The sequence below is a fragment of the Schistosoma haematobium genome, chromosome 1 (genome assembly GCF_000699445.3).
Source record: "Schistosoma haematobium chromosome 1, whole genome shotgun sequence".
Taxonomy (NCBI): Eukaryota; Metazoa; Platyhelminthes; class Trematoda; order Strigeidida; family Schistosomatidae; genus Schistosoma; species Schistosoma haematobium.
In genome coordinates, this window is record NC_067196.1 from 34890916 (window position 1) to 34913117 (window position 22202).

General features: G+C 38.3%; 2 protein-coding genes across 5 annotated transcripts; both read right to left on the reverse strand.

Annotated features, from left to right (window-relative positions):
- Nucleotides 1-487: 487 nt before the first annotated feature.
- Nucleotides 488-19026, reverse strand: RHO1_3 (GTP-binding protein Rho1). Of its 4 annotated transcripts, none has more exons than XM_051216803.1 (4): nucleotides 1264-1482; nucleotides 1082-1231; nucleotides 874-1048; nucleotides 489-839 (listed from the first exon to the last, which is right to left on the reverse strand). In XM_051216803.1, the coding sequence occupies exons 1-4, from the start codon at nucleotides 1420-1422 to the stop codon at nucleotides 742-744; spliced, it is 582 nt and encodes a 193-aa protein (XP_051073843.1). In that variant the 5' UTR covers nucleotides 1423-1482; the 3' UTR covers nucleotides 489-741. The 4 variants fall into 4 exon arrangements, with proteins under 4 accessions (XP_051073842.1, XP_051073843.1, XP_051073845.1 ...); XM_051216806.1 differs by lacking the exon at nucleotides 1264-1482 and adding an exon at nucleotides 8775-8972 and having other exon boundaries at nucleotides 492-839; XM_051216804.1 differs by lacking the exon at nucleotides 1264-1482 and adding an exon at nucleotides 18832-19026 and having other exon boundaries at nucleotides 488-839; nucleotides 874-1231.
- A 1602-nt stretch (nucleotides 19027-20628) lies between these two features.
- Nucleotides 20629-21505, reverse strand: MS3_00008479 (uncharacterized protein; the record flags this gene model as incomplete). Its single annotated transcript, XM_012946433.3, has 2 exons — nucleotides 20629-20774; nucleotides 21343-21505. 2 exons carry the CDS (start codon nucleotides 21503-21505, stop codon nucleotides 20629-20631), a joined length of 309 nt encoding a protein of 102 aa, XP_012801887.2.
- Between the last annotated feature and the right edge of the window lie 697 nt (nucleotides 21506-22202).

Consider the following 22202-nt stretch of genomic DNA (forward strand, 5'->3'; position numbering starts at 1 on the left):
TAGGAACAAAAATATCCGTTTTATAACAAGTCCAAGTCGCTGGCTCTTCCCACAAGTAGTGTAACCCGGCTTTCTTGGTAGCAGTAGACTACATTGGCAAACAAATAAGGGTTAAAAAGTACGTTTCACAACAACGATAAGTAAAACACTCACTATATATCACACAAACAGCAGGTAATGGCATTGTAAAATGAAGCAGTATTCATGGTCAGTACACTCTTTTGAGCCAAAACCGACTCATTAGATGTAACTGGAGAAGTAATAATAATTAATCTGAACCTGCGCCGCTACGTAAACCAAACAGAAATAAACAAGGCAACTTTCCGCTCCACTCTTGTGAATATACGAAGCATAACACATAGTAAGTAGGTGAGTCGCAATCATTTTGCAGACCGGATAAACTTGGAACAGAATTTAGTTATAAACTGGCTTTGTATATTTTGTTACACTCAACAGGTATGAATGCTGGATAACAAAGTTAAAAAGCCGACTGATTATAATAATTTATTCTTAATAAATATAAGTTACATGAGGCATGCCCTGTCTTAGTATCAAGACAAAAATAAATGGTAAGTATTTCCGTGGAATGGATTGTCTTGTTGGTAAACAAAAAGTATGATCGTTAAAGAAACAAGTAGTCCATAGAAGTAGCAATTTAAGGTCCTGAGGAAGAATTAGGAGGGGAATGTACGTTTTGGAGACCGGAAAATCAAGTTTAGACAATTCAGAGAACAGTGAGGATCAAATTAAATCACATTTCCTCCTCTTCTTCTTCGCTGAATTCAAGGCGGCTCGAGTAGCTGCTACAAAAACATCGCTGACACCTTCCTTGGTCTTAGCTAGAGAAAGCTAGACAATAAGTAAAGACAGTACCTGAACACTCATAGAAGGCATAAGCAGAAATCTTTTCAGCTACTTGTTTACCCTCATTAAAAGTGACGGGAAGTTGCTTGGTTCTATGAAGCTCATTCTTCGTAGCCTCATCATGTCGTAAGTCTTTTTTGTTTCCAACTAAGATAATGGGGACATCAGGACAAAAATGCCGGATCTATAATAGGATTTATGAACTCGTGGTATCTACTTCTGGTAACCATTTCTCCTCAATGTTTGCAAAACTATCAGGAGAATCAATACTATAACACAACAGAACTACATCAGTATCAGGATAAGAAAGTGGCCGTAACCTATCATAATCTTCTTGGCCAGCAGTGTCCCAAAGAGCTAATTCAACCTGCCACATATAATAAGTACATATACACCTACTTGTCTGTTATCAACTTCGATATCTGCAACATAGTTTTCGAATACAGTAGGAACATAAACTTCGGGAAACTGGTCTTTGCTGAATACAATAAGTAAACAAGTTTTTCCACATGCACCATCGCCAACAATAACAAGTTTCTTGCGTACAGCACTCGCCATTGTTTCGGACCAAAACACCCGAACTGACCGCGAGTGCTCAATTTCGGTTTCAGTTTTGAGAGAGTATGAGGCTGGATGTTTTGGAGTTCTATCACACCTGAATAGAGTGTTTGTTGTATAAGGAAGGTGAGTAGAATGAAAAAATTCCATCATTTCAGTGGATGAAAATTGCTTTTGAAAGACTTTACCAATCACACATTGACTTCATGAATTAAGGTTAATAGTATTCGTGTCAGTTATCTCTCGCTTCTATTGCGGTGCTACGCTACAGTTGTCTGTGAGTGGAAAGTGTTGTCTCGAAACTTTTTGACGATATTTTTTAATAATGCCATGCTAGTTATGCAGTTTTTGGCAACATGTACTTTGGTACAGTGACAATAGTTCAGTTGGTGTCACTATCTTAAAACACCGACTTTGGTGACTCGGATATATGTTACAAATATTGTGCTTGTGAATTCTTTATCACGTATTGTATGCTAACGCTGTAACTGTTTGGGAAAAATAGGGAGGTGAGTAGTTTGTAACATGTATCTTGGGTTTGGGTGAATATTGTACTTGAATGTCTTCTGCCAGTCGATCACGATTACCCATTTTGGTGTCCTAGAATATGTGCAACACAGTGGCTTTGGAAATTATTGTACAGGACTCAGAACAAAGGACATTATTAGTCCTACCCTAATCGTCTGTTACTTACTGAACAAAGGTTCGTGGGACCTTTTTGACTGACATGATTCTTCCTGCTTATGTTTGTCTTGTTCGGATTGTTTATCCGATTATTTTTAAAACTCTCATTCACTTATTTTTATTCAGTTGTCGTTTTAATAAATTGTGTTCTTATTCTTTCATCTATCTCTTCATAAATTCACTTCCGTATTGTTTGTCACATGACTATGTTGGTATCAATTTATACTAGTGTTTATGTTTAAGTAAATAGATATCCAACAATCAATTGTCCCATTATACTGCTAACTATCACAAAATAATAATCGTCGTAGCAATCTTATTGGAATATTTTATTCCAATAATGTATTCATTGATTTGCTGCATTTACGTTATCCATTTATAGAATTGTGAGACGAATACAAATGCAGTAGTGCCATGAAAGACAATAAACATCCTATAAACGTTGCATTTCATATATAGATATGTAAGGAACTGATAGGAAGTCGGAGTTTGTTTTCCAATACACACATCCAATTTTTTCATACGTTAAATTACATAGTATTCGTGTTAGTTATCTCTTACGTCTATTACTGTGCTGCGTGTAGCAGCAAATATATCCCCAAAATCAATAGTCTTCGACATTTGATGCTGATCTCAACTGTGTCACAATGCAGGCCCTCTTTTGGAATCCTTAAGGCCAAAGGAGAATAGGAAGATCGAAGAGCACATTACGCCAAGAAATGGAGCCAGACATGGGGCGAATGAACAACAATTGCATAGAACTAGAAAGGAAGGCCCAGGACAGTGTGAGTTGGAGAATCCTGGTTGGCGGTCTATGCTCCAGTGGGAGTAACTGACGTAAGGAAGTATGTAGGTGACATTAGTTTTAATGGACTCACTTAGCTGAAGGAGCTCGGTTACGTATCCGCACCAGATCACGACTGGAAACGCTGCGCTCAACTTCTACTCCAACCGCTAGCCAGTATAGATCTGTCACTTCTCGATATATTGATAACCTATCAAATATGTCTTTGAACCTCATCGCTCCTGACTTCTGATTTCACTGGGTGGGCACGATTCAACTACAGAAGGTTTCTCTGGCTAAAGTGTTGTCAAATTCCAAATACATGTGGCACGTCATTGGTGATCCCGAAGTGATCTGGTATACCAACTCGGGAACTTACTTTAATTTTTTATATTTTGTGATATTCTTTCGGATTTTTGAATATTCTTCCTTTCGTTCATTCCTGCACTTTATATTCCCCATGACAGAACAGACTACTAATGTAATTAGGTTCAAGATTATGACACCAACCATATTTCAGCTAACGTTTATTTGATCGGATAACAACGAAGCCTGGTTCTGCTAAGCTGAGGCTGATTTCTACGAGCTCGGCCTGGCCGACCCACGTGCCCAATTCCTCGCAGTAGTAAAGTTACTACCGCGTGAATACACCAGTTACCTCACACCTAGTATCTAATTTTGGTCATCATTTCTCCTCAATGTTTGCAAAACTATCAGGAGAATCAATACTATAACACAACAGAACTACATCCGTATCAGGATAAGAAAGTGGCCGTAACCTATCATAATCTTCTTGGCCAGCAGTGTCCCAAAGAGCTAATTCAACCTGCCACATATAATAAGTACATATACACCTACTTGTCTGTTATCAACTTCGATATCTGCAACATAGTTTTCGAATACAGTAGGGACATAAACTTCGGGAAACTGGTCTTTGCTGAATACAATAAGTAAACAAGTTTTTCCGCATACACCATCTCCAACAATAACAAGTTTCTTGCGTACAGCACTCGCCATTGTTTCGGACCAAAACACCCGAACTGACCGCGAGTGCTCAATTTCGGTTTCAGTTTTGAGAGAGTGTGAGGCTGTATGATTTGGAGTTGTATCACACCTGAATAGAGTGTTTGTTGTATAAGGAAGGTGAGTAGAATGAAAAAATTCCATCATTTCAGTGGATGAAAATTGCTTTTGAAAGACTTTACCAATCACACATTGACTTCATGAATTAAGGTTAATAGTATTCGTGTCAGTTATCTCTCGCTTCTATTGCGGTGCTACGCTACAGTTGTCTGTGAGTGGAAAGTGTTGTCTCGAAACTTTTTGACGATATTTTTTAATAATGCCATGCTAGTTATGCAGTTTTTGGCAACATGTACTTTGGTACAGTGACAAGAGTTCAGTCGGTGTCACTATCTTAAAACACCGACTTTGGTGACTCGGATATATGTTACAAATATTGTGCTTGTGAATTCTTTATCACGTATTGTATGCTAACGCTGTAACTGTTTGGGAAAAATAGGGAGGTGAGTAGTTTGTAACATGTATCTTGGGTTTGGGTGAATATTGTACTTGAATGTCTTCTGCCAGTCGATCACGATTACCCATTTTGGTGTCCTAGAATATGTGCAACACAGTGGCTTTGGAAATTATTGTACAGGACTCAGAACAAAGGACATTATTAGTCCTACCCTAATCGTCTGTTACTTACTGAACAAAGGTTCGTGGGACCTTTTGACTGACATGATTCTTCCCGGTTATATTTGTCTTGTTCGGATTGTTTCTTCGATTATTTTTAAAACTCTCATTCACTTATTTTTATTCAGTTGTCGTTTTAATAAATTGTGTTCTTATTCTTTCATCTATCTCTTCACAAATTCACTTCCGTATTGTTTGTTGCATGACTATGTTGGTATCAATTTATACTAGTGTTTATGTTTAAGTAAATAGATATCCAACAATCAATTGTCCCATTATACTGCTAACTATCACAAAATAATAATCGTCGTAGCAATCTTATTGGAATATTTTATTCCAATAATGTATTCATTGATTTTCTGCATTTACGTTATCCATTTATAGAATTGTGAGACGAATACAAATGCAGTAGTGCCATGAAAGACAATAAACATCCTATAAACGTTGCATTTCATATATAGATATGTAAGGAACTGATAGGAAGTCGGAGTTTGTTTTCCAATACACACATCCAATTTTTTCATACGTTAAATTACATAGTATTCGTGTTAGTTATCTCTTACGTCTATTACTGTGCTGCGTGTAGCAGCAAATATATCCCCAAAATCAATAGTCTTCGACATTTGATGCTGATCTCAACTGTGTCACAATGCAGGCCCTCTTTTGGAATCCTTAAGGCCAAAGGAGAATAGGAAGATCGAAGAGCACATTACGCCAAGAAATGGAGCCAGACATGGGGCGAATGAACAACAATTGCATAGAACTAGAAAGGAAGGCCCAGGACAGTGTGAGTTGGAGAATCCTGGTTGGCGGTCTATGCTCCAGTGGGAGTAACTGACGTAAGGAAGTATGTAGGTGACATTAGTTTTAATGGACTCACTTAGCTGAAGGAGCTCGGTTACGTATCCGCACCAGATCACGACTGGAAACGCTGCGCTCAACTTCTACTCCAACCGCTAGCCAGTATAGATCTGTCACTTCTCGATATATTGATAACCTATCAAATATGTCTTTGAACCTCATCGCTCCTGACTTCTGATTTCACTGGGTGGGCACGATTCAACTACAGAAGGTTTCTCTGGCTAAAGTGTTGTCAAATTCCAAATACTTGTGGCACGTCATTGGTGATTCTGAAGTGATCTGGTATACCAACTCGGGAACTGTGAGTCTGTTTTTTACATATCATTTCTTTACTTTAATTTTTCATATTTTGTGATATTCTTTCGGATTTTTGAATATTCTTCCCTTCGTTCATTCCTGCACTTTATATTCCCCATGACAGAACAGACTACTAATGTAATTAGGTTCAAGATTATGACACCAACCATATTTCAGCTAACGTTTATTTGATCGGATAACAACGAAGCCTGGTTCTGCTAAGCTGAGGCTGATTTCTACGAGCTCGGCCTGGCCGACCCACGTGCCCAATTCCTCGCAGTAGTAAAGTTACTACCGCGTGAATACACCAGTTACCTCACACCTAGTATCTAATTTTGGTCATCATTTCTCCTCAATGTTTGCAAAACTATCAGGAGAATCAATACTATAACACAACAGAACTACATCAGTATCAGGATAAGAAAGTGGCCGTAACCTATCATAATCTTCTTGGCCAGCAGTGTTCCAAAGAGCTAATTCAACCTGCCACATATAATAAGTACATATACACCTACTTGTCTGTTATCAACTTCGATATCTGCAACATAGTTTTCGAATACAGTAGGGACATAAACTTCGGGAAACTGGTCTTTGCTGAATACAATAAGTAAACAAGTTTTTCCGCATACACCATCTCCAACAATAACAAGTTTCTTGCGTACAGCACTCGCCATTGTTTCGGACCAAAACACCCGAACTGACCGCGAGTGCTCAATTTCGGTTTCAGTTTTGAGAGAGTGTGAGGCTGTATGATTTGGAGTTGTATCACACCTGAATAGAGTGTTTGTTGTATAAGGAAGGTGAGTAGAATGAAAAATTCCATCATTTCAGTGGATGAAAATTGCTTTTGAAAGACTTTACCAATCACACATTGACTTCATGAATTAAGGTTAATAGTATTCGTGTCAGTTATCTCTCGCTTCTATTGCGGTGCTACGCTACAGTTGTCTGTGAGTGGAAAGTGTTGTCTCGAAACTTTTTGACGATATTTTTAATAATGCCATGCTAGTTATGCAGTTTTTGGCAACATGTACTTTGGTACAGTGACAATAGTTCAGTTGGTGTCACTATCTTAAAACACCGACTTTGGTGACTCGGATATATGTTACAAATATTGTGCTTGTGAATTCTTTATCACGTATTGTATGCTAACGCTGTAACTGTTTGGGAAAAATAGGGAGGTGAGTAGTTTGTAACATGTATCTTGGGTTTGGGTGAATATTGTACTTGAATGTCTTCTGCCAGTCGATCACGATTACCCATTTTGGTGTCCTAGAATATGTGCAACACAGTGGCTTTGGAAATTATTGTACAGGACTCAGAACAAAGGACATTATTAGTCCTACCCTAATCGTCTGTTACTTACTGAACAAAGGTTCGTGGGACCTTTTTGACTGACATGATTCTTCCTGCTTATGTTTGTCTTGTTCGGATTGTTTATCCGATTATTTTTAAAACTCTCATTCACTTATTTTTATTCAATTGTCGTTTTATTAAATTGTGTTCACATTCCTTCATCTATCTCTTCATAAATTCACTTCCGTATTGTTTGTCACATGACTATGTTGGTATCAATTTATACTAGTGTTTATGTTTAAGTAAATAGATATCCAACAATCAATTGTCCCATTATACTGCTAACTATCACAAAATAATAATCGTCGTAGCAATCTTATTGGAATATTTTATTCCAATAATGTATTCATTGATTTTCTGCATTTACGTTATCCATTTATAGAATTGTGAGACGAATACAAATGCAGTAGTGCCATGAAAGACAATAAACATCCTATAAACGTTGCATTTCATATATAGATATGTAAGGAACTGATAGGAAGTCGGAGTTTGTTTTCCAATACACACATCCAATTTTTTCATACGTTAAATTACATAGTATTCGTGTTAGTTATCTCTTACGTCTATTACTGTGCTGCGTGTAGCAGCAAATATATCCCCAAAATCAATAGTCTTCGACATTTGATGCTGATCTCAACTGTGTCACAATGCAGGCCCTCTTTTGGAATCCTTAAGGCCAAAGGAGAATAGGAAGATCGAAGAGCACATTACGCCAAGAAATGGAGCCAGACATGGGGCGAATGAACAACAATTGCATAGAACTAGAAAGGAAGGCCCAGGACAGTGTGAGTTGGAGAATCCTGGTTGGCGGTCTATGCTCCAGTGGGAGTAACTGACGTAAGGAAGTATGTAGGTGACATTAGTTTTAATGGACTCACTTAGCTGAAGGAGCTCGGTTACGTATCCGCACCAGATCACGACTGGAAACGCTGCGCTCAACTTCTACTCCAACCGCTAGCCAGTATAGATCTGTCACTTCTCGATATATTGATAACCTATCAAATATGTCTTTGAACCTCATCGCTCCTGACTTCTGATTTCACTGGGTGGGCACGATTCAACTACAGAAGGTTTCTCTGGCTAAAGTGTTGTCAAATTCCAAATACTTGTGGCACGTCATTGGTGATTCTGAAGTGATCTGGTATACCAACTCGGGAACTGTGAGTCTGTTTTTTTACATATCATTTCTTTACTTTAATTTTTCATATTTTGTGATATTCTTTCGGATTTTTGAATATTCTTCCCTTCGTTCATTCCTGCACTTTATATTCCCCATGACAGAACAGACTACTAATGTAATTAGGTTCAAGATTATGACACCAACCATATTTCAGCTAACGTTTATTTGATCGGATAACAACGAAGCCTGGTTCTGCTAAGCTGAGGCTGATTTCTACGAGCTCGGCCTGGCCGACCCACGTGCCCAATTCCTCGCAGTAGTAAAGTTACTACCGCGTGAATACACCAGTTACCTCACACCTAGTATCTAATTTTGGTCATCATTTCTCCTCAATGTTTGCAAAACTATCAGGAGAATCAATACTATAACACAACAGAACTACATCAGTATCAGGATAAGAAAGTGGCCGTAACCTATCATAATCTTCTTGGCCAGCAGTGTTCCAAAGAGCTAATTCAACCTGCCACATATAACAAGTACATATACACCTACTTGTCTGTTATCAACTTCGATATCTGCAACATAGTTTTCGAATACAGTAGGGACATAAACTTCGGGAAACTGGTCTTTGCTGAATACAATAAGTAAACAAGTTTTTCCGCATACACCATCTCCAACAATAACAAGTTTCTTGCGTACAGCACTCGCCATTGTTTCGGACCAAAACACCCGAACTGACCGCGAGTGCTCAATTTCGGTTTCAGTTTTGAGAGAGTGTGAGGCTGTATGATTTGGAGTTGTATCACACCTGAATAGAGTGTTTGTTGTATAAGGAAGGTGAGTAGAATGAAAAAATTCCATCATTTCAGTGGATGAAAATTGCTTTTGAAAGACTTTACCAATCACACATTGACTTCATGAATTAAGGTTAATAGTATTCGTGTCAGTTATCTCTCGCTTCTATTGCGGTGCTACGCTACAGTTGTCTGTGAGTGGAAAGTGTTGTCTCGAAACTTTTTGACGATATTTTTAATAATGCCATGCTAGTTATGCAGTTTTTGGCAACATGTACTTTGGTACAGTGACAATAGTTCAGTTGGTGTCACTATCTTAAAACACCGACTTTGGTGACTCGGATATATGTTACAAATATTGTGCTTGTGAATTCTTTATCACGTATTGTATGCTAACGCTGTAACTGTTTGGGAAAAATAGGGAGGTGAGTAGTTTGTAACATGTATCTTGGGTTTGGGTGAATATTGTACTTGAATGTCTTCTGCCAGTCGATCACGATTACCCATTTTGGTGTCCTAGAATATGTGCAACACAGTGGCTTTGGAAATTATTGTACAGGACTCAGAACAAAGGACATTATTAGTCCTACCCTAATCGTCTGTTACTTACTGAACAAAGGTTCGTGGGACCTTTTTGACTGACATGATTCTTCCTGCTTATGTTTGTCTTGTTCGGATTGTTTATCCGATTATTTTTAAAACTCTCATTCACTTATTTTTATTCAATTGTCGTTTTATTAAATTGTGTTCACATTCCTTCATCTATCTCTTCATAAATTCACTTCCGTATTGTTTGTCACATGACTATGTTGGTATCAATTTATACTAGTGTTTATGTTTAAGTAAATAGATATCCAACAATCAATTGTCCCATTATACTGCTAACTATCACAAAATAATAATCGTCGTAGCAATCTTATTGGAATATTTTATTCCAATAATGTATTCATTGATTTTCTGCATTTACGTTATCCATTTATAGAATTGTGAGACGAATACAAATGCAGTAGTGCCATGAAAGACAATAAACATCCTATAAACGTTGCATTTCATATATAGATATGTAAGGAACTGATAGGAAGTCGGAGTTTGTTTTCCAATACACACATCCAATTTTTTCATACGTTAAATTACATAGTATTCGTGTTAGTTATCTCTTACGTCTATTACTGTGCTGCGTGTAGCAGCAAATATATCCCCAAAATCAATAGTCTTCGACATTTGATGCTGATCTCAACTGTGTCACAATGCAGGCCCTCTTTTGGAATCCTTAAGGCCAAAGGAGAATAGGAAGATCGAAGAGCACATTACGCCAAGAAATGGAGCCAGACATGGGGCGAATGAACAACAATTGCATAGAACTAGAAAGGAAGGCCCAGGACAGTGTGAGTTGGAGAATCCTGGTTGGCGGTCTATGCTCCAGTGGGAGTAACTGACGTAAGGAAGTATGTAGGTGACATTAGTTTTAATGGACTCACTTAGCTGAAGGAGCTCGGTTACGTATCCGCACCAGATCACGACTGGAAACGCTGCGCTCAACTTCTACTCCAACCGCTAGCCAGTATAGATCTGTCACTTCTCGATATATTGATAACCTATCAAATATGTCTTTGAACCTCATCGCTCCTGACTTCTGATTTCACTGGGTGGGCACGATTCAACTACAGAAGGTTTCTCTGGCTAAAGTGTTGTCAAATTCCAAATACTTGTGGCACGTCATTGGTGATTCTGAAGTGATCTGGTATACCAACTCGGGAACTGTGAGTCTGTTTTTTACATATCATTTCTTTACTTTAATTTTTCATATTTTGTGATATTCTTTCGGATTTTTGAATATTCTTCCCTTCGTTCATTCCTGCACTTTATATTCCCCATGACAGAACAGACTACTAATGTAATTAGGTTCAAGATTATGACACCAACCATATTTCAGCTAACGTTTATTTGATCGGATAACAACGAAGCCTGGTTCTGCTAAGCTGAGGCTGATTTCTACGAGCTCGGCCTGGCCGACCCACGTGCCCAATTCCTCGCAGTAGTAAAGTTACTACCGCGTGAATACACCAGTTACCTCACACCTAGTATCTAATTTTGGTCATCATTTCTCCTCAATGTTTGCAAAACTATCAGGAGAATCAATACTATAACACAACAGAACTACATCAGTATCAGGATAAGAAAGTGGCCGTAACCTATCATAATCTTCTTGGCCAGCAGTGTTCCAAAGAGCTAATTCAACCTGCCACATATAATAAGTACATATACACCTACTTGTCTGTTATCAACTTCGATATCTGCAACATAGTTTTCGAATACAGTAGGGACATAAACTTCGGGAAACTGGTCTTTGCTGAATACAATAAGTAAACAAGTTTTTCCGCATACACCATCTCCAACAATAACAAGTTTCTTGCGTACAGCACTCGCCATTGTTTCGGACCAAAACACCCGAACTGACCGCGAGTGCTCAATTTCGGTTTCAGTTTTGAGAGAGTGTGAGGCTGTATGATTTGGAGTTGTATCACACCTGAATAGAGTGTTTGTTGTATAAGGAAGGTGAGTAGAATGAAAAAATTCCATCATTTCAGTGGATGAAAATTGCTTTTGAAAGACTTTACCAATCACACATTGACTTCATGAATTAAGGTTAATAGTATTCGTGTCAGTTATCTCTCGCTTCTATTGCGGTGCTACGCTACAGTTGTCTGTGAGTGGAAAGTGTTGTCTCGAAACTTTTTGACGATATTTTTTAATAATGCCATGCTAGTTATGCAGTTTTTGGCAACATGTACTTTGGTACAGTGACAATAGTTCAGTTGGTGTCACTATCTTAAAACACCGACTTTGGTGACTCGGATATATGTTACAAATATTGTGCTTGTGAATTCTTTATCACGTATTGTATGCTAACGCTGTAACTGTTTGGGAAAAATAGGGAGGTGAGTAGTTTGTAACATGTATCTTGGGTTTGGGTGAATATTGTACTTGAATGTCTTCTGCCAGTCGATCACGATTACCCATTTTGGTGTCCTAGAATATGTGCAACACAGTGGCTTTGGAAATTATTGTACAGGACTCAGAACAAAGGACATTATTAGTCCTACCCTAATCGTCTGTTACTTACTGAACAAAGGTTCGTGGGACCTTTTTGACTGACATGATTCTTCCTGCTTATGTTTGTCTTGTTCGGATTGTTTATCCGATTATTTTTAAAACTCTCATTCACTTATTTTTATTCAATTGTCGTTTTATTAAATTGTGTTCACATTCCTTCATCTATCTCTTCATAAATTCACTTCCGTATTGTTTGTCACATGACTATGTTGGTATCAATTTATACTAGTGTTTATGTTTAAGTAAATAGATATCCAACAATCAATTGTCCCATTATACTGCTAACTATCACAAAATAATAATCGTCGTAGCAATCTTATTGGAATATTTTATTCCAATAATGTATTCATTGATTTTCTGCATTTACGTTATCCATTTATAGAATTGTGAGACGAATACAAATGCAGTAGTGCCATGAAAGACAATAAACATCCTATAAACGTTGCATTTCATATATAGATATGTAAGGAACTGATAGGAAGTCGGAGTTTGTTTTCCAATACACACATCCAATTTTTTCATACGTTAAATTACATAGTATTCGTGTTAGTTATCTCTTACGTCTATTACTGTGCTGCGTGTAGCAGCAAATATATCCCCAAAATCAATAGTCTTCGACATTTGATGCTGATCTCAACTGTGTCACAATGCAGGCCCTCTTTTGGAATCCTTAAGGCCAAAGGAGAATAGGAAGATCGAAGAGCACATTACGCCAAGAAATGGAGCCAGACATGGGGCGAATGAACAACAATTGCATAGAACTAGAAAGGAAGGCCCAGGACAGTGTGAGTTGGAGAATCCTGGTTGGCGGTCTATGCTCCAGTGGGAGTAACTGACGTAAGGAAGTATGTAGGTGACATTAGTTTTAATGGACTCACTTAGCTGAAGGAGCTCGGTTACGTATCCGCACCAGATCACGACTGGAAACGCTGCGCTCAACTTCTACTCCAACCGCTAGCCAGTATAGATCTGTCACTTCTCGATATATTGATAACCTATCAAATATGTCTTTGAACCTCATCGCTCCTGACTTCTGATTTCACTGGGTGGGCACGATTCAACTACAGAAGGTTTCTCTGGCTAAAGTGTTGTCAAATTCCAAATACTTGTGGCACGTCATTGGTGATTCTGAAGTGATCTGGTATACCAACTCGGGAACTGTGAGTCTGTTTTTTTACATATCATTTCTTTACTTTAATTTTTCATATTTTGTGATATTCTTTCGGATTTTTGAATATTCTTCCCTTCGTTCATTCCTGCACTTTATATTCCCCATGACAGAACAGACTACTAATGTAATTAGGTTCAAGATTATGACACCAACCATATTTCAGCTAACGTTTATTTGATCGGATAACAACGAAGCCTGGTTCTGCTAAGCTGAGGCTGATTTCTACGAGCTCGGCCTGGCCGACCCACGTGCCCAATTCCTCGCAGTAGTAAAGTTACTACCGCGTGAATACACCAGTTACCTCACACCTAGTATCTAATTTTGGTCATCATTTCTCCTCAATGTTTGCAAAACTATCAGGAGAATCAATACTATAACACAACAGAACTACATCAGTATCAGGATAAGAAAGTGGCCGTAACCTATCATAATCTTCTTGGCCAGCAGTGTTCCAAAGAGCTAATTCAACCTGCCACATATAATAAGTACATATACACCTACTTGTCTGTTATCAACTTCGATATCTGCAACATAGTTTTCGAATACAGTAGGGACATAAACTTCGGGAAACTGGTCTTTGCTGAATACAATAAGTAAACAAGTTTTTCCGCATACACCATCTCCAACAATAACAAGTTTCTTGCGTACAGCACTCGCCATTGTTTCGGACCAAAACACCCGAACTGACCGCGAGTGCTCAATTTCGGTTTCAGTTTTGAGAGAGTGTGAGGCTGTATGATTTGGAGTTGTATCACACCTGAATAGAGTGTTTGTTGTATAAGGAAGGTGAGTAGAATGAAAAAATTCCATCATTTCAGTGGATGAAAATTGCTTTTGAAAGACTTTACCAATCACACATTGACTTCATGAATTAAGGTTAATAGTATTCGTGTCAGTTATCTCTCGCTTCTATTGCGGTGCTACGCTACAGTTGTCTGTGAGTGGAAAGTGTTGTCTCGAAACTTTTTGACGATATTTTTTAATAATGCCATGCTAGTTATGCAGTTTTTGGCAACATGTACTTTGGTACAGTGACAATAGTTCAGTTGGTGTCACTATCTTAAAACACCGACTTTGGTGACTCGGATATATGTTACAAATATTGTGCTTGTGAATTCTTTATCACGTATTGTATGCTAACGCTGTAACTGTTTGGGAAAAATAGGGAGGTGAGTAGTTTGTAACATGTATCTTGGGTTTGGGTGAATATTGTACTTGAATGTCTTCTGCCAGTCGATCACGATTACCCATTTTGGTGTCCTAGAATATGTGCAACACAGTGGCTTTGGAAATTATTGTACAGGACTCAGAACAAAGGACATTATTAGTCCTACCCTAATCGTCTGTTACTTACTGAACAAAGGTTCGTGGGACCTTTTTGACTGACATGATTCTTCCTGCTTATGTTTGTCTTGTTCGGATTGTTTATCCGATTATTTTTAAAACTCTCATTCACTTATTTTTATTCAATTGTCGTTTTATTAAATTGTGTTCACATTCCTTCATCTATCTCTTCATAAATTCACTTCCGTATTGTTTGTCACATGACTATGTTGGTATCAATTTATACTAGTGTTTATGTTTAAGTAAATAGATATCCAACAATCAATTGTCCCATTATACTGCTAACTATCACAAAATAATAATCGTCGTAGCAATCTTATTGGAATATTTTATTCCAATAATGTATTCATTGATTTTCTGCATTTACGTTATCCATTTATAGAATTGTGAGACGAATACAAATGCAGTAGTGCCATGAAAGACAATAAACATCCTATAAACGTTGCATTTCATATATAGATATGTAAGGAACTGATAGGAAGTCGGAGTTTGTTTTCCAATACACACATCCAATTTTTTCATACGTTAAATTACATAGTATTCGTGTTAGTTATCTCTTACGTCTATTACTGTGCTGCGTGTAGCAGCAAATATATCCCCAAAATCAACAGTCTTCGACATTTGATGCTGACCCCAACTGTGTCACAATTCAGGCCCTCTTTTGGAATCCTTAAGGCCAAAGGAGAATAGGAAGATCGAAGAGCACATTACGCCAAGAAATGGAGCCAGACATGGGGCGAATGAACAACAATTGCATAGAACTAGAAAGGAAGGCCCAGGACAGTGTGAGTTGGAGAATCCTGGTTGGCGGTCTATGCTCCAGTGGGAGTAACTGACGTAAGGAAGTATGTAGGTGACATTAGTTTTAATGGACTCACTTAGCTGAAGGAGCTCGGTTACGTATCCGCACCAGATCACGACTGGAAACGCTGCGCTCAACTTCTACTCCAACCGCTAGCCAGTATAGATCTGTCACTTCTCGATATATTGATAACCTATCAAATATGTCTTTGAACCTCATCGCTCCTGACTTCTGATTTCACTGGGTGGGCACGATTCAACTACAGAAGGTTTCTCTGGCTAAAGTGTTGTCAAATTCCAAATACTTGTGGCACGTCATTGGTGATTCTGAAGTGATCTGGTATACCAACTCGGGAACTGTGAGTCTGTTTTTTTACATATCATTTCTTTACTTTAATTTTTCATATTTTGTGATATTCTTTCGGATTTTTGAATATTCTTCCCTTCGTTCATTCCTGCACTTTATATTCCCCATGACAGAACAGACTACTAATGTAATTAGGTTCAAGATTATGACACCAACCATATTTCAGCTAACGTTTATTTGATCGGATAACAACGAAGCCTGGTTCTGCTAGGCTGAGGCTGATTTCTACGAGCTCGGCCTGGCCGACCCACGTGCCCAATTCCTCGCAGTAGTAAAGTTACTACCGCGTGAATACACCAGTTACCTCACACCTAGTATCTAATTTTGGTCATCATTTCTCCTCAATGTTTGCAAAACTATCAGGAGAATCAATACTATAACACAACAGAACTACATCAGTATCAGGATAAGAAAGTGGCCGTAACCTATCATAATCTTCTTGGCCAGCAGTGTTCCAAAGAGCTAATTCAACCTGCCACATATAATAAGTACATATACACCTACTTGTCTGTTATCAACTTCGATATCTGCAACATAGTTTTCGAATACAGTAGGGACATAAACTTCGGGAAACTGGTCTTTGCTGAATACAATAAGTAAACAAGTTTTTCCGCATACACCATCTCCAACAATAACAAGTTTCTTGCGTACAGCACTCGCCATTGTTTCGGACCAAAACACCCGAACTGACCGCGAGTGCTCAATTTCGGTTTCAGTTTTGAGAGAGTGTGAGGCTGTATGATTTGGAGTTGTATCACACCTGAATAGAGTGTTTGTTGTATAAGGAAGGTGAGTAGAATGAAAAAATTCCATCATTTCAGTGGATGAAAATTGCTTTTGAAAGACTTTACCAATCACACATTGACTTCATGAATTAAGGTTAATAGTATTCGTGTCAGTTATCTCTCGCTTCTATTGCGGTGCTACGCTACAGTTGTCTGTGAGTGGAAAGTGTTGTCTCGAAACTTTTTGACGATATTTTTTAATAATGCCATGCTAGTTATGCAGTTTTTGGCAACATGTACTTTGGTACAGTGACAATAGTTCAGTTGGTGTCACTATCTTAAAACACCGACTTTGGTGACTCGGATATATGTTACAAATATTGTGCTTGTGAATTCTTTATCACGTATTGTATGCTAACGCTGTAACTGTTTGGGAAAAATAGGGAGGTGAGTAGTTTGTAACATGTATCTTGGGTTTGGGTGAATATTGTACTTGAATGTCTTCTGCCAGTCGATCACGATTACCCATTTTGGTGTCCTAGAATATGTGCAACACAGTGGCTTTGGAAATTATTGTACAGGACTCAGAACAAAGGACATTATTAGTCCTACCCTAATCGTCTGTTACTTACTGAACAAAGGTTCGTGGGACCTTTTTGACTGACATGATTCTTCCTGCTTATGTTTGTCTTGTTCGGATTGTTTATCCGATTATTTTTAAAACTCTCATTCACTTATTTTTATTCAATTGTCGTTTTATTAAATTGTGTTCACATTCCTTCATCTATCTCTTCATAAATTCACTTCCGTATTGTTTGTCACATGACTATGTTGGTATCAATTTATACTAGTGTTTATGTTTAAGTAAATAGATATCCAACAATCAATTGTCCCATTATACTGCTAACTATCACAAAATAATAATCGTCGTAGCAATCTTATTGGAATATTTTATTCCAATAATGTATTCATTGATTTTCTGCATTTACGTTATCCATTTATAGAATTGTGAGACGAATACAAATGCAGTAGTGCCATGAAAGACAATAAACATCCTATAAACGTTGCATTTCATATATAGATATGTAAGGAACTGATAGGAAGTCGGAGTTTGTTTTCCAATACACACATCCAATTTTTCATACGTTAAATTACATAGTATTCGTGTTAGTTATCTCTTACGTCTATTACTGTGCTGCGTGTAGCAGCAAATATATCCCCAAAATCAATAGTCTTCGACATTTGATGCTGATCTCAACTGTGTCACAATGCAGGCCCTCTTTTGGAATCCTTAAGGCCAAAGGAGAATAGGAAGATCGAAGAGCACATTACGCCAAGAAATGGAGCCAGACATGGGGCGAATGAACAACAATTGCATAGAACTAGAAAGGAAGGCCCAGGACAGTGTGAGTTGGAGAATCCTGGTTGGCGGTCTATGCTCCAGTGGGAGTAACTGACGTAAGGAAGTATGTAGGTGACATTAGTTTTAATGGACTCACTTAGCTGAAGGAGCTCGGTTACGTATCCGCACCAGATCACGACTGGAAACGCTGCGCTCAACTTCTACTCCAACCGCTAGCCAGTATAGATCTGTCACTTCTCGATATATTGATAACCTATCAAATATGTCTTTGAACCTCATCGCTCCTGACTTCTGATTTCACTGGGTGGGCACGATTCAACTACAGAAGGTTTCTCTGGCTAAAGTGTTGTCAAATTCCAAATACTTGTGGCACGTCATTGGTGATTCTGAAGTGATCTGGTATACCAACTCGGGAACTGTGAGTCTGTTTTTTTACATATCATTTCTTTACTTTAATTTTTCATATTTTGTGATATTCTTTCGGATTTTTGAATATTCTTCCCTTCGTTCATTCCTGCACTTTATATTCCCCATGACAGAACAGACTACTAATGTAATTAGGTTCAAGATTATGACACCAACCATATTTCAGCTAACGTTTATTTGATCGGATAACAACGAAGCCTGGTTCTGCTAAGCTGAGGCTGATTTCTACGAGCTCGGCCTGGCCGACCCACGTGCCCAATTCCTCGCAGTAGTAAAGTTACTACCGCGTGAATACACCAGTTACCTCACACCTAGTATCTAATTTTGGTCATCATTTCTCCTCAATGTTTGCAAAACTATCAGGAGAATCAATACTATAACACAACAGAACTACATCCGTATCAGGATAAGAAAGTGGCCGTAACCTATCATAATCTTCTTGGCCAGCAGTGTTCCAAAGAGCTAATTCAACCTGCCACATATAATAAGTACATATACACCTACTTGTCTGTTATCAACTTCGATATCTGCAACATAGTTTTCGAATACAGTAGGAACATAAACTTCGGGAAACTGGTCTTTGCTGAATACAATAAGTAAACAAGTTTTTCCGCATGCACCATCTCCAACAATAACAAGTTTCTTGCGTACAGCACTCGCCATTGTTTCGGACCAAAACACCCGAACTGACCGCGAGTGCGCAATTCCGGTTTCGATGACAGTTGTAATCTTCACTGTTAGTTGCCGTTGCTACTCAGTAGACTGCTGATTTTCCATCCGCTTTACTCGGTGTTTGTGAATAAACTGTTATTATTCGCAATGTAGTGAAAGCCGAGACTGGATACATGACAGCCTAACTCTTTTACGTAATAACCTCCGACTTGTAGTTCCTCTATCTTCCGCATCGAATATAGACCTCAACTCCTATATGAGAAGGCTTACAAATACTATGAGGTCAGTCAAACCTGTTTCGGCTGGACTATGGTTAATTAGCTGCACTCGAAGAACTCTACGAGATTACTTATCACGAACCCATGTAACGTACTACTTATAAGGTCAGGAATAACGATAGTATCAGTACTGATCGACTAAAGGTCGCCTACTTATAAGTAAACCCCTTCTATTTTCAGTTTCCCCCTGAACAATTGAGTGATATAAGCCTTGTGATTACGAAGCCTTACATGATAATTAACGACCACAAAGAAACTTCGCTGACATCTAAAAAGCAGTTCTAAACGATGTACTCTGGAAGAATATTGTGGTTGCTAGAACATTTGGACGTTTACCGCACACGGAAACTACAAATTTTCGTTTTGCTCGCATTACGTACATAACAATCTTTTGGTTTCATTCTCAGTATCTTTAAACTGCTAAGCTGAAATGAAATAAATTGTTCTGTTTACCACTATGATTTCATACGTAAGTATTTTAATAAAACATTCCATGTCAGAATTGTTCACTTTGTCACACAATTTATATGTACGGAACTATACGAAATCACTCCGAAGAGAAATTTATCAATCAGACTGTTGAACTAGGTTATATTTTTACTAAAACATGGCCTTTCTGGGATTCTGTTCCACATGGTTGAATAGCAAAGAGAGAAGAAAGCCCGACGTAAATTTGTGTAGTTTCTCTCAGTCCACAGGATACTCCCCTTAATGTGCAGGTTGTGAGATGATATGATAGAGACGTAGTAGTGACCAGGTTCGATTTCTTATTAAATTATTATATCTGCAATTAATGTAAACTAGAATACCATATGAGAGTATGGGTATGATACAATTGTATATAGTAACAGTAATCTAGATCCGCTTTGATTAGAGTTTACCATTACGAATCACACCAGATTTTTTTGTTTTAGGCATTTGTGATGCAGTGCGCTCATAAAAGTTCAACGTTTTGTTGTACCTTGCACTCACGTAATGAACAATGTTGAGGGGTTTAAGTATATGATTAAGTAGAACCAAATTTAGGTTCGAGTTACCGTAAAACGCCACAAGTTATATTCATTTTTTTAAAGCAGCAAGATCCAGAGTGAACGATTTGGCTAAGTTCTTCTGACACAGATTTGAACCCAGATGGACACGCATCCCGTTTTTTCCTTAAACTCAAATTAAATACTACAAGACCTGTTTAACTGTGGTGGATATTATGCGAGCATTATTGGAAGTTGTGTATAATTGTATTTTTGGAGAAACCCAAAATGGTTTCTTCACAATACTTCTGTATACATCATCTGTTTGTGAATGGTGATAATAGTTCCCTTGCTGAGTTGCACGTCAATAAGATACCATTAGGTTAGGTATTCGACACATTTAGGAAACAAGTGTCAATTTCACTCTCGGGAATAATTTCTGTACTTGAATGAGTACTTTGTGGGTCAATAGTATCAAATTTTACCTGAGCATTCATCAGTCTTAAAATATGAGTTTCAATTGCGCTGTCTAACTATGAATACACCTATTTAAACTCATCAGTGACTGGCTTCAGAATGAATTCCCTGGACTTCTAGTGAGAAGCTGTGGCCAGTGGAGTTCAACCGTGTCTGCCATGAGGCAATTACTTGCTATAGACAATGGTGGACGGTTGTACAATATCTTGGATTGGTGGAAGTTAGGCATTAGCACCATTTGATGCCGGCTCAGCGGTCTGGAGGCTAAGCGTTCATGTGCGATACCGAAGATCCTGGATTCGAGTCTCATGTGCAAGGTTATGGAGGCGCACTGCTGAGAGGCCCCGTACTAAGACGAGACGGCCGTCCAGTGCTTCCAGGTTTCCAGTGGTGGTCTTACATTGATCCTTTCACGATACCAATTTCAACCCAACAATCGCCACAACTCTATACTGCAAATCCAAATAATTTAAAGGGTCTTAGTTAACATCAAACAAGAAAATGTTTTTTGATGAGTAAAATAATCAAATTTTTTAATCTACGTAGATTTAAAAAGCTATACACCAGAGTCCATGATAATTATCATAATACAAAGAATCTGTTTACCAACTTCCTGAGACTTGGGAATTGTAAAACAATATCCCATATTCTCAGAAGGTGAATAAACTCCTTCATGTTATACTTCATTGACTTTTTCATTTCACACACTGTATGCACAGCTCGCCACGGTAAGTGATGTTGTTGAAGATATGACTTAAGGTACGCGGTCATTCTAGACTGCATTTCCAAGGCAAGGATCTGAAGTCAGCCAGTGTATTAAATAAGAGGTTAATTCATTCCGTCCGGTTGCGGAAAGGAGTCACAATTTTGGAATACAGTTGAAGTAGTATAAATTCATTTAAATAGGACTCAGTCGATATACGTGATGGCGTAATTCCCGGCTTACAATATGTATATTAGTAATTCCTCAATCATTATCATCTGTGGCGAGTTCATTGTCAAGCAAGTCATATCAATGTAAACAGCCTGAGAAGATACTTATCTACGCCTGTTACTTTTCGTGAAGGCCGCTCATCAACATTCTCCATTCAACCCTGTCCTCGGCAATACTTTCCGGTTCTTTCCAGTTGTTATTCATCCTTTCCATATCTGCTTCTATTTCCCGACGCAATGTGTTCTTTGTCCTTCCCCTTTTCCGCCTTCTTTCAGGATTCCAAGTCAGGGCTTGCCTCGTGATGCTGTTTGGTGATTTTCGTAATGCATGTCATGTCCATTTCCATCATCTTTTTCTAATTTCCTCCTTAGTTGGAAGCTGGTTTGTTCTCTCCCACAGTAGGCTGTTGCTGATGGTATCCGGCCAATGAATGTTGGGTATCTTGCGTAGAGAACTATTTATAAATACTTGTATTTTTCTTGATGAGGTGGTTGTTGTAGTTCTTCAAGTTTCAGCTCCGTACAGCAGAACTGACTTGAAGTTGGT

Bases quoted from the DNA above. Each gene is read 5' to 3' on its own strand.
- RHO1_3 (XM_051216803.1), bottom strand. From the start codon at position 1,422: ATGGCGAGTGCTGTACGCAAGAAACTTGTTATTGTTGGCGATGGTGCA. The intron at 1,232-1,263 runs GTAGGTGTATAT...TATATGTGGCAG, and splicing joins TCGAAGTTGATAACAGACAA to GTTGAATTAGCTCTTTGGGA. The intron at 1,049-1,081 runs GTAGATACCACG...ATCCTATTATAG, and splicing joins AGGAGAAATGGTTACCAGAA to ATCCGGCATTTTTGTCCTGA.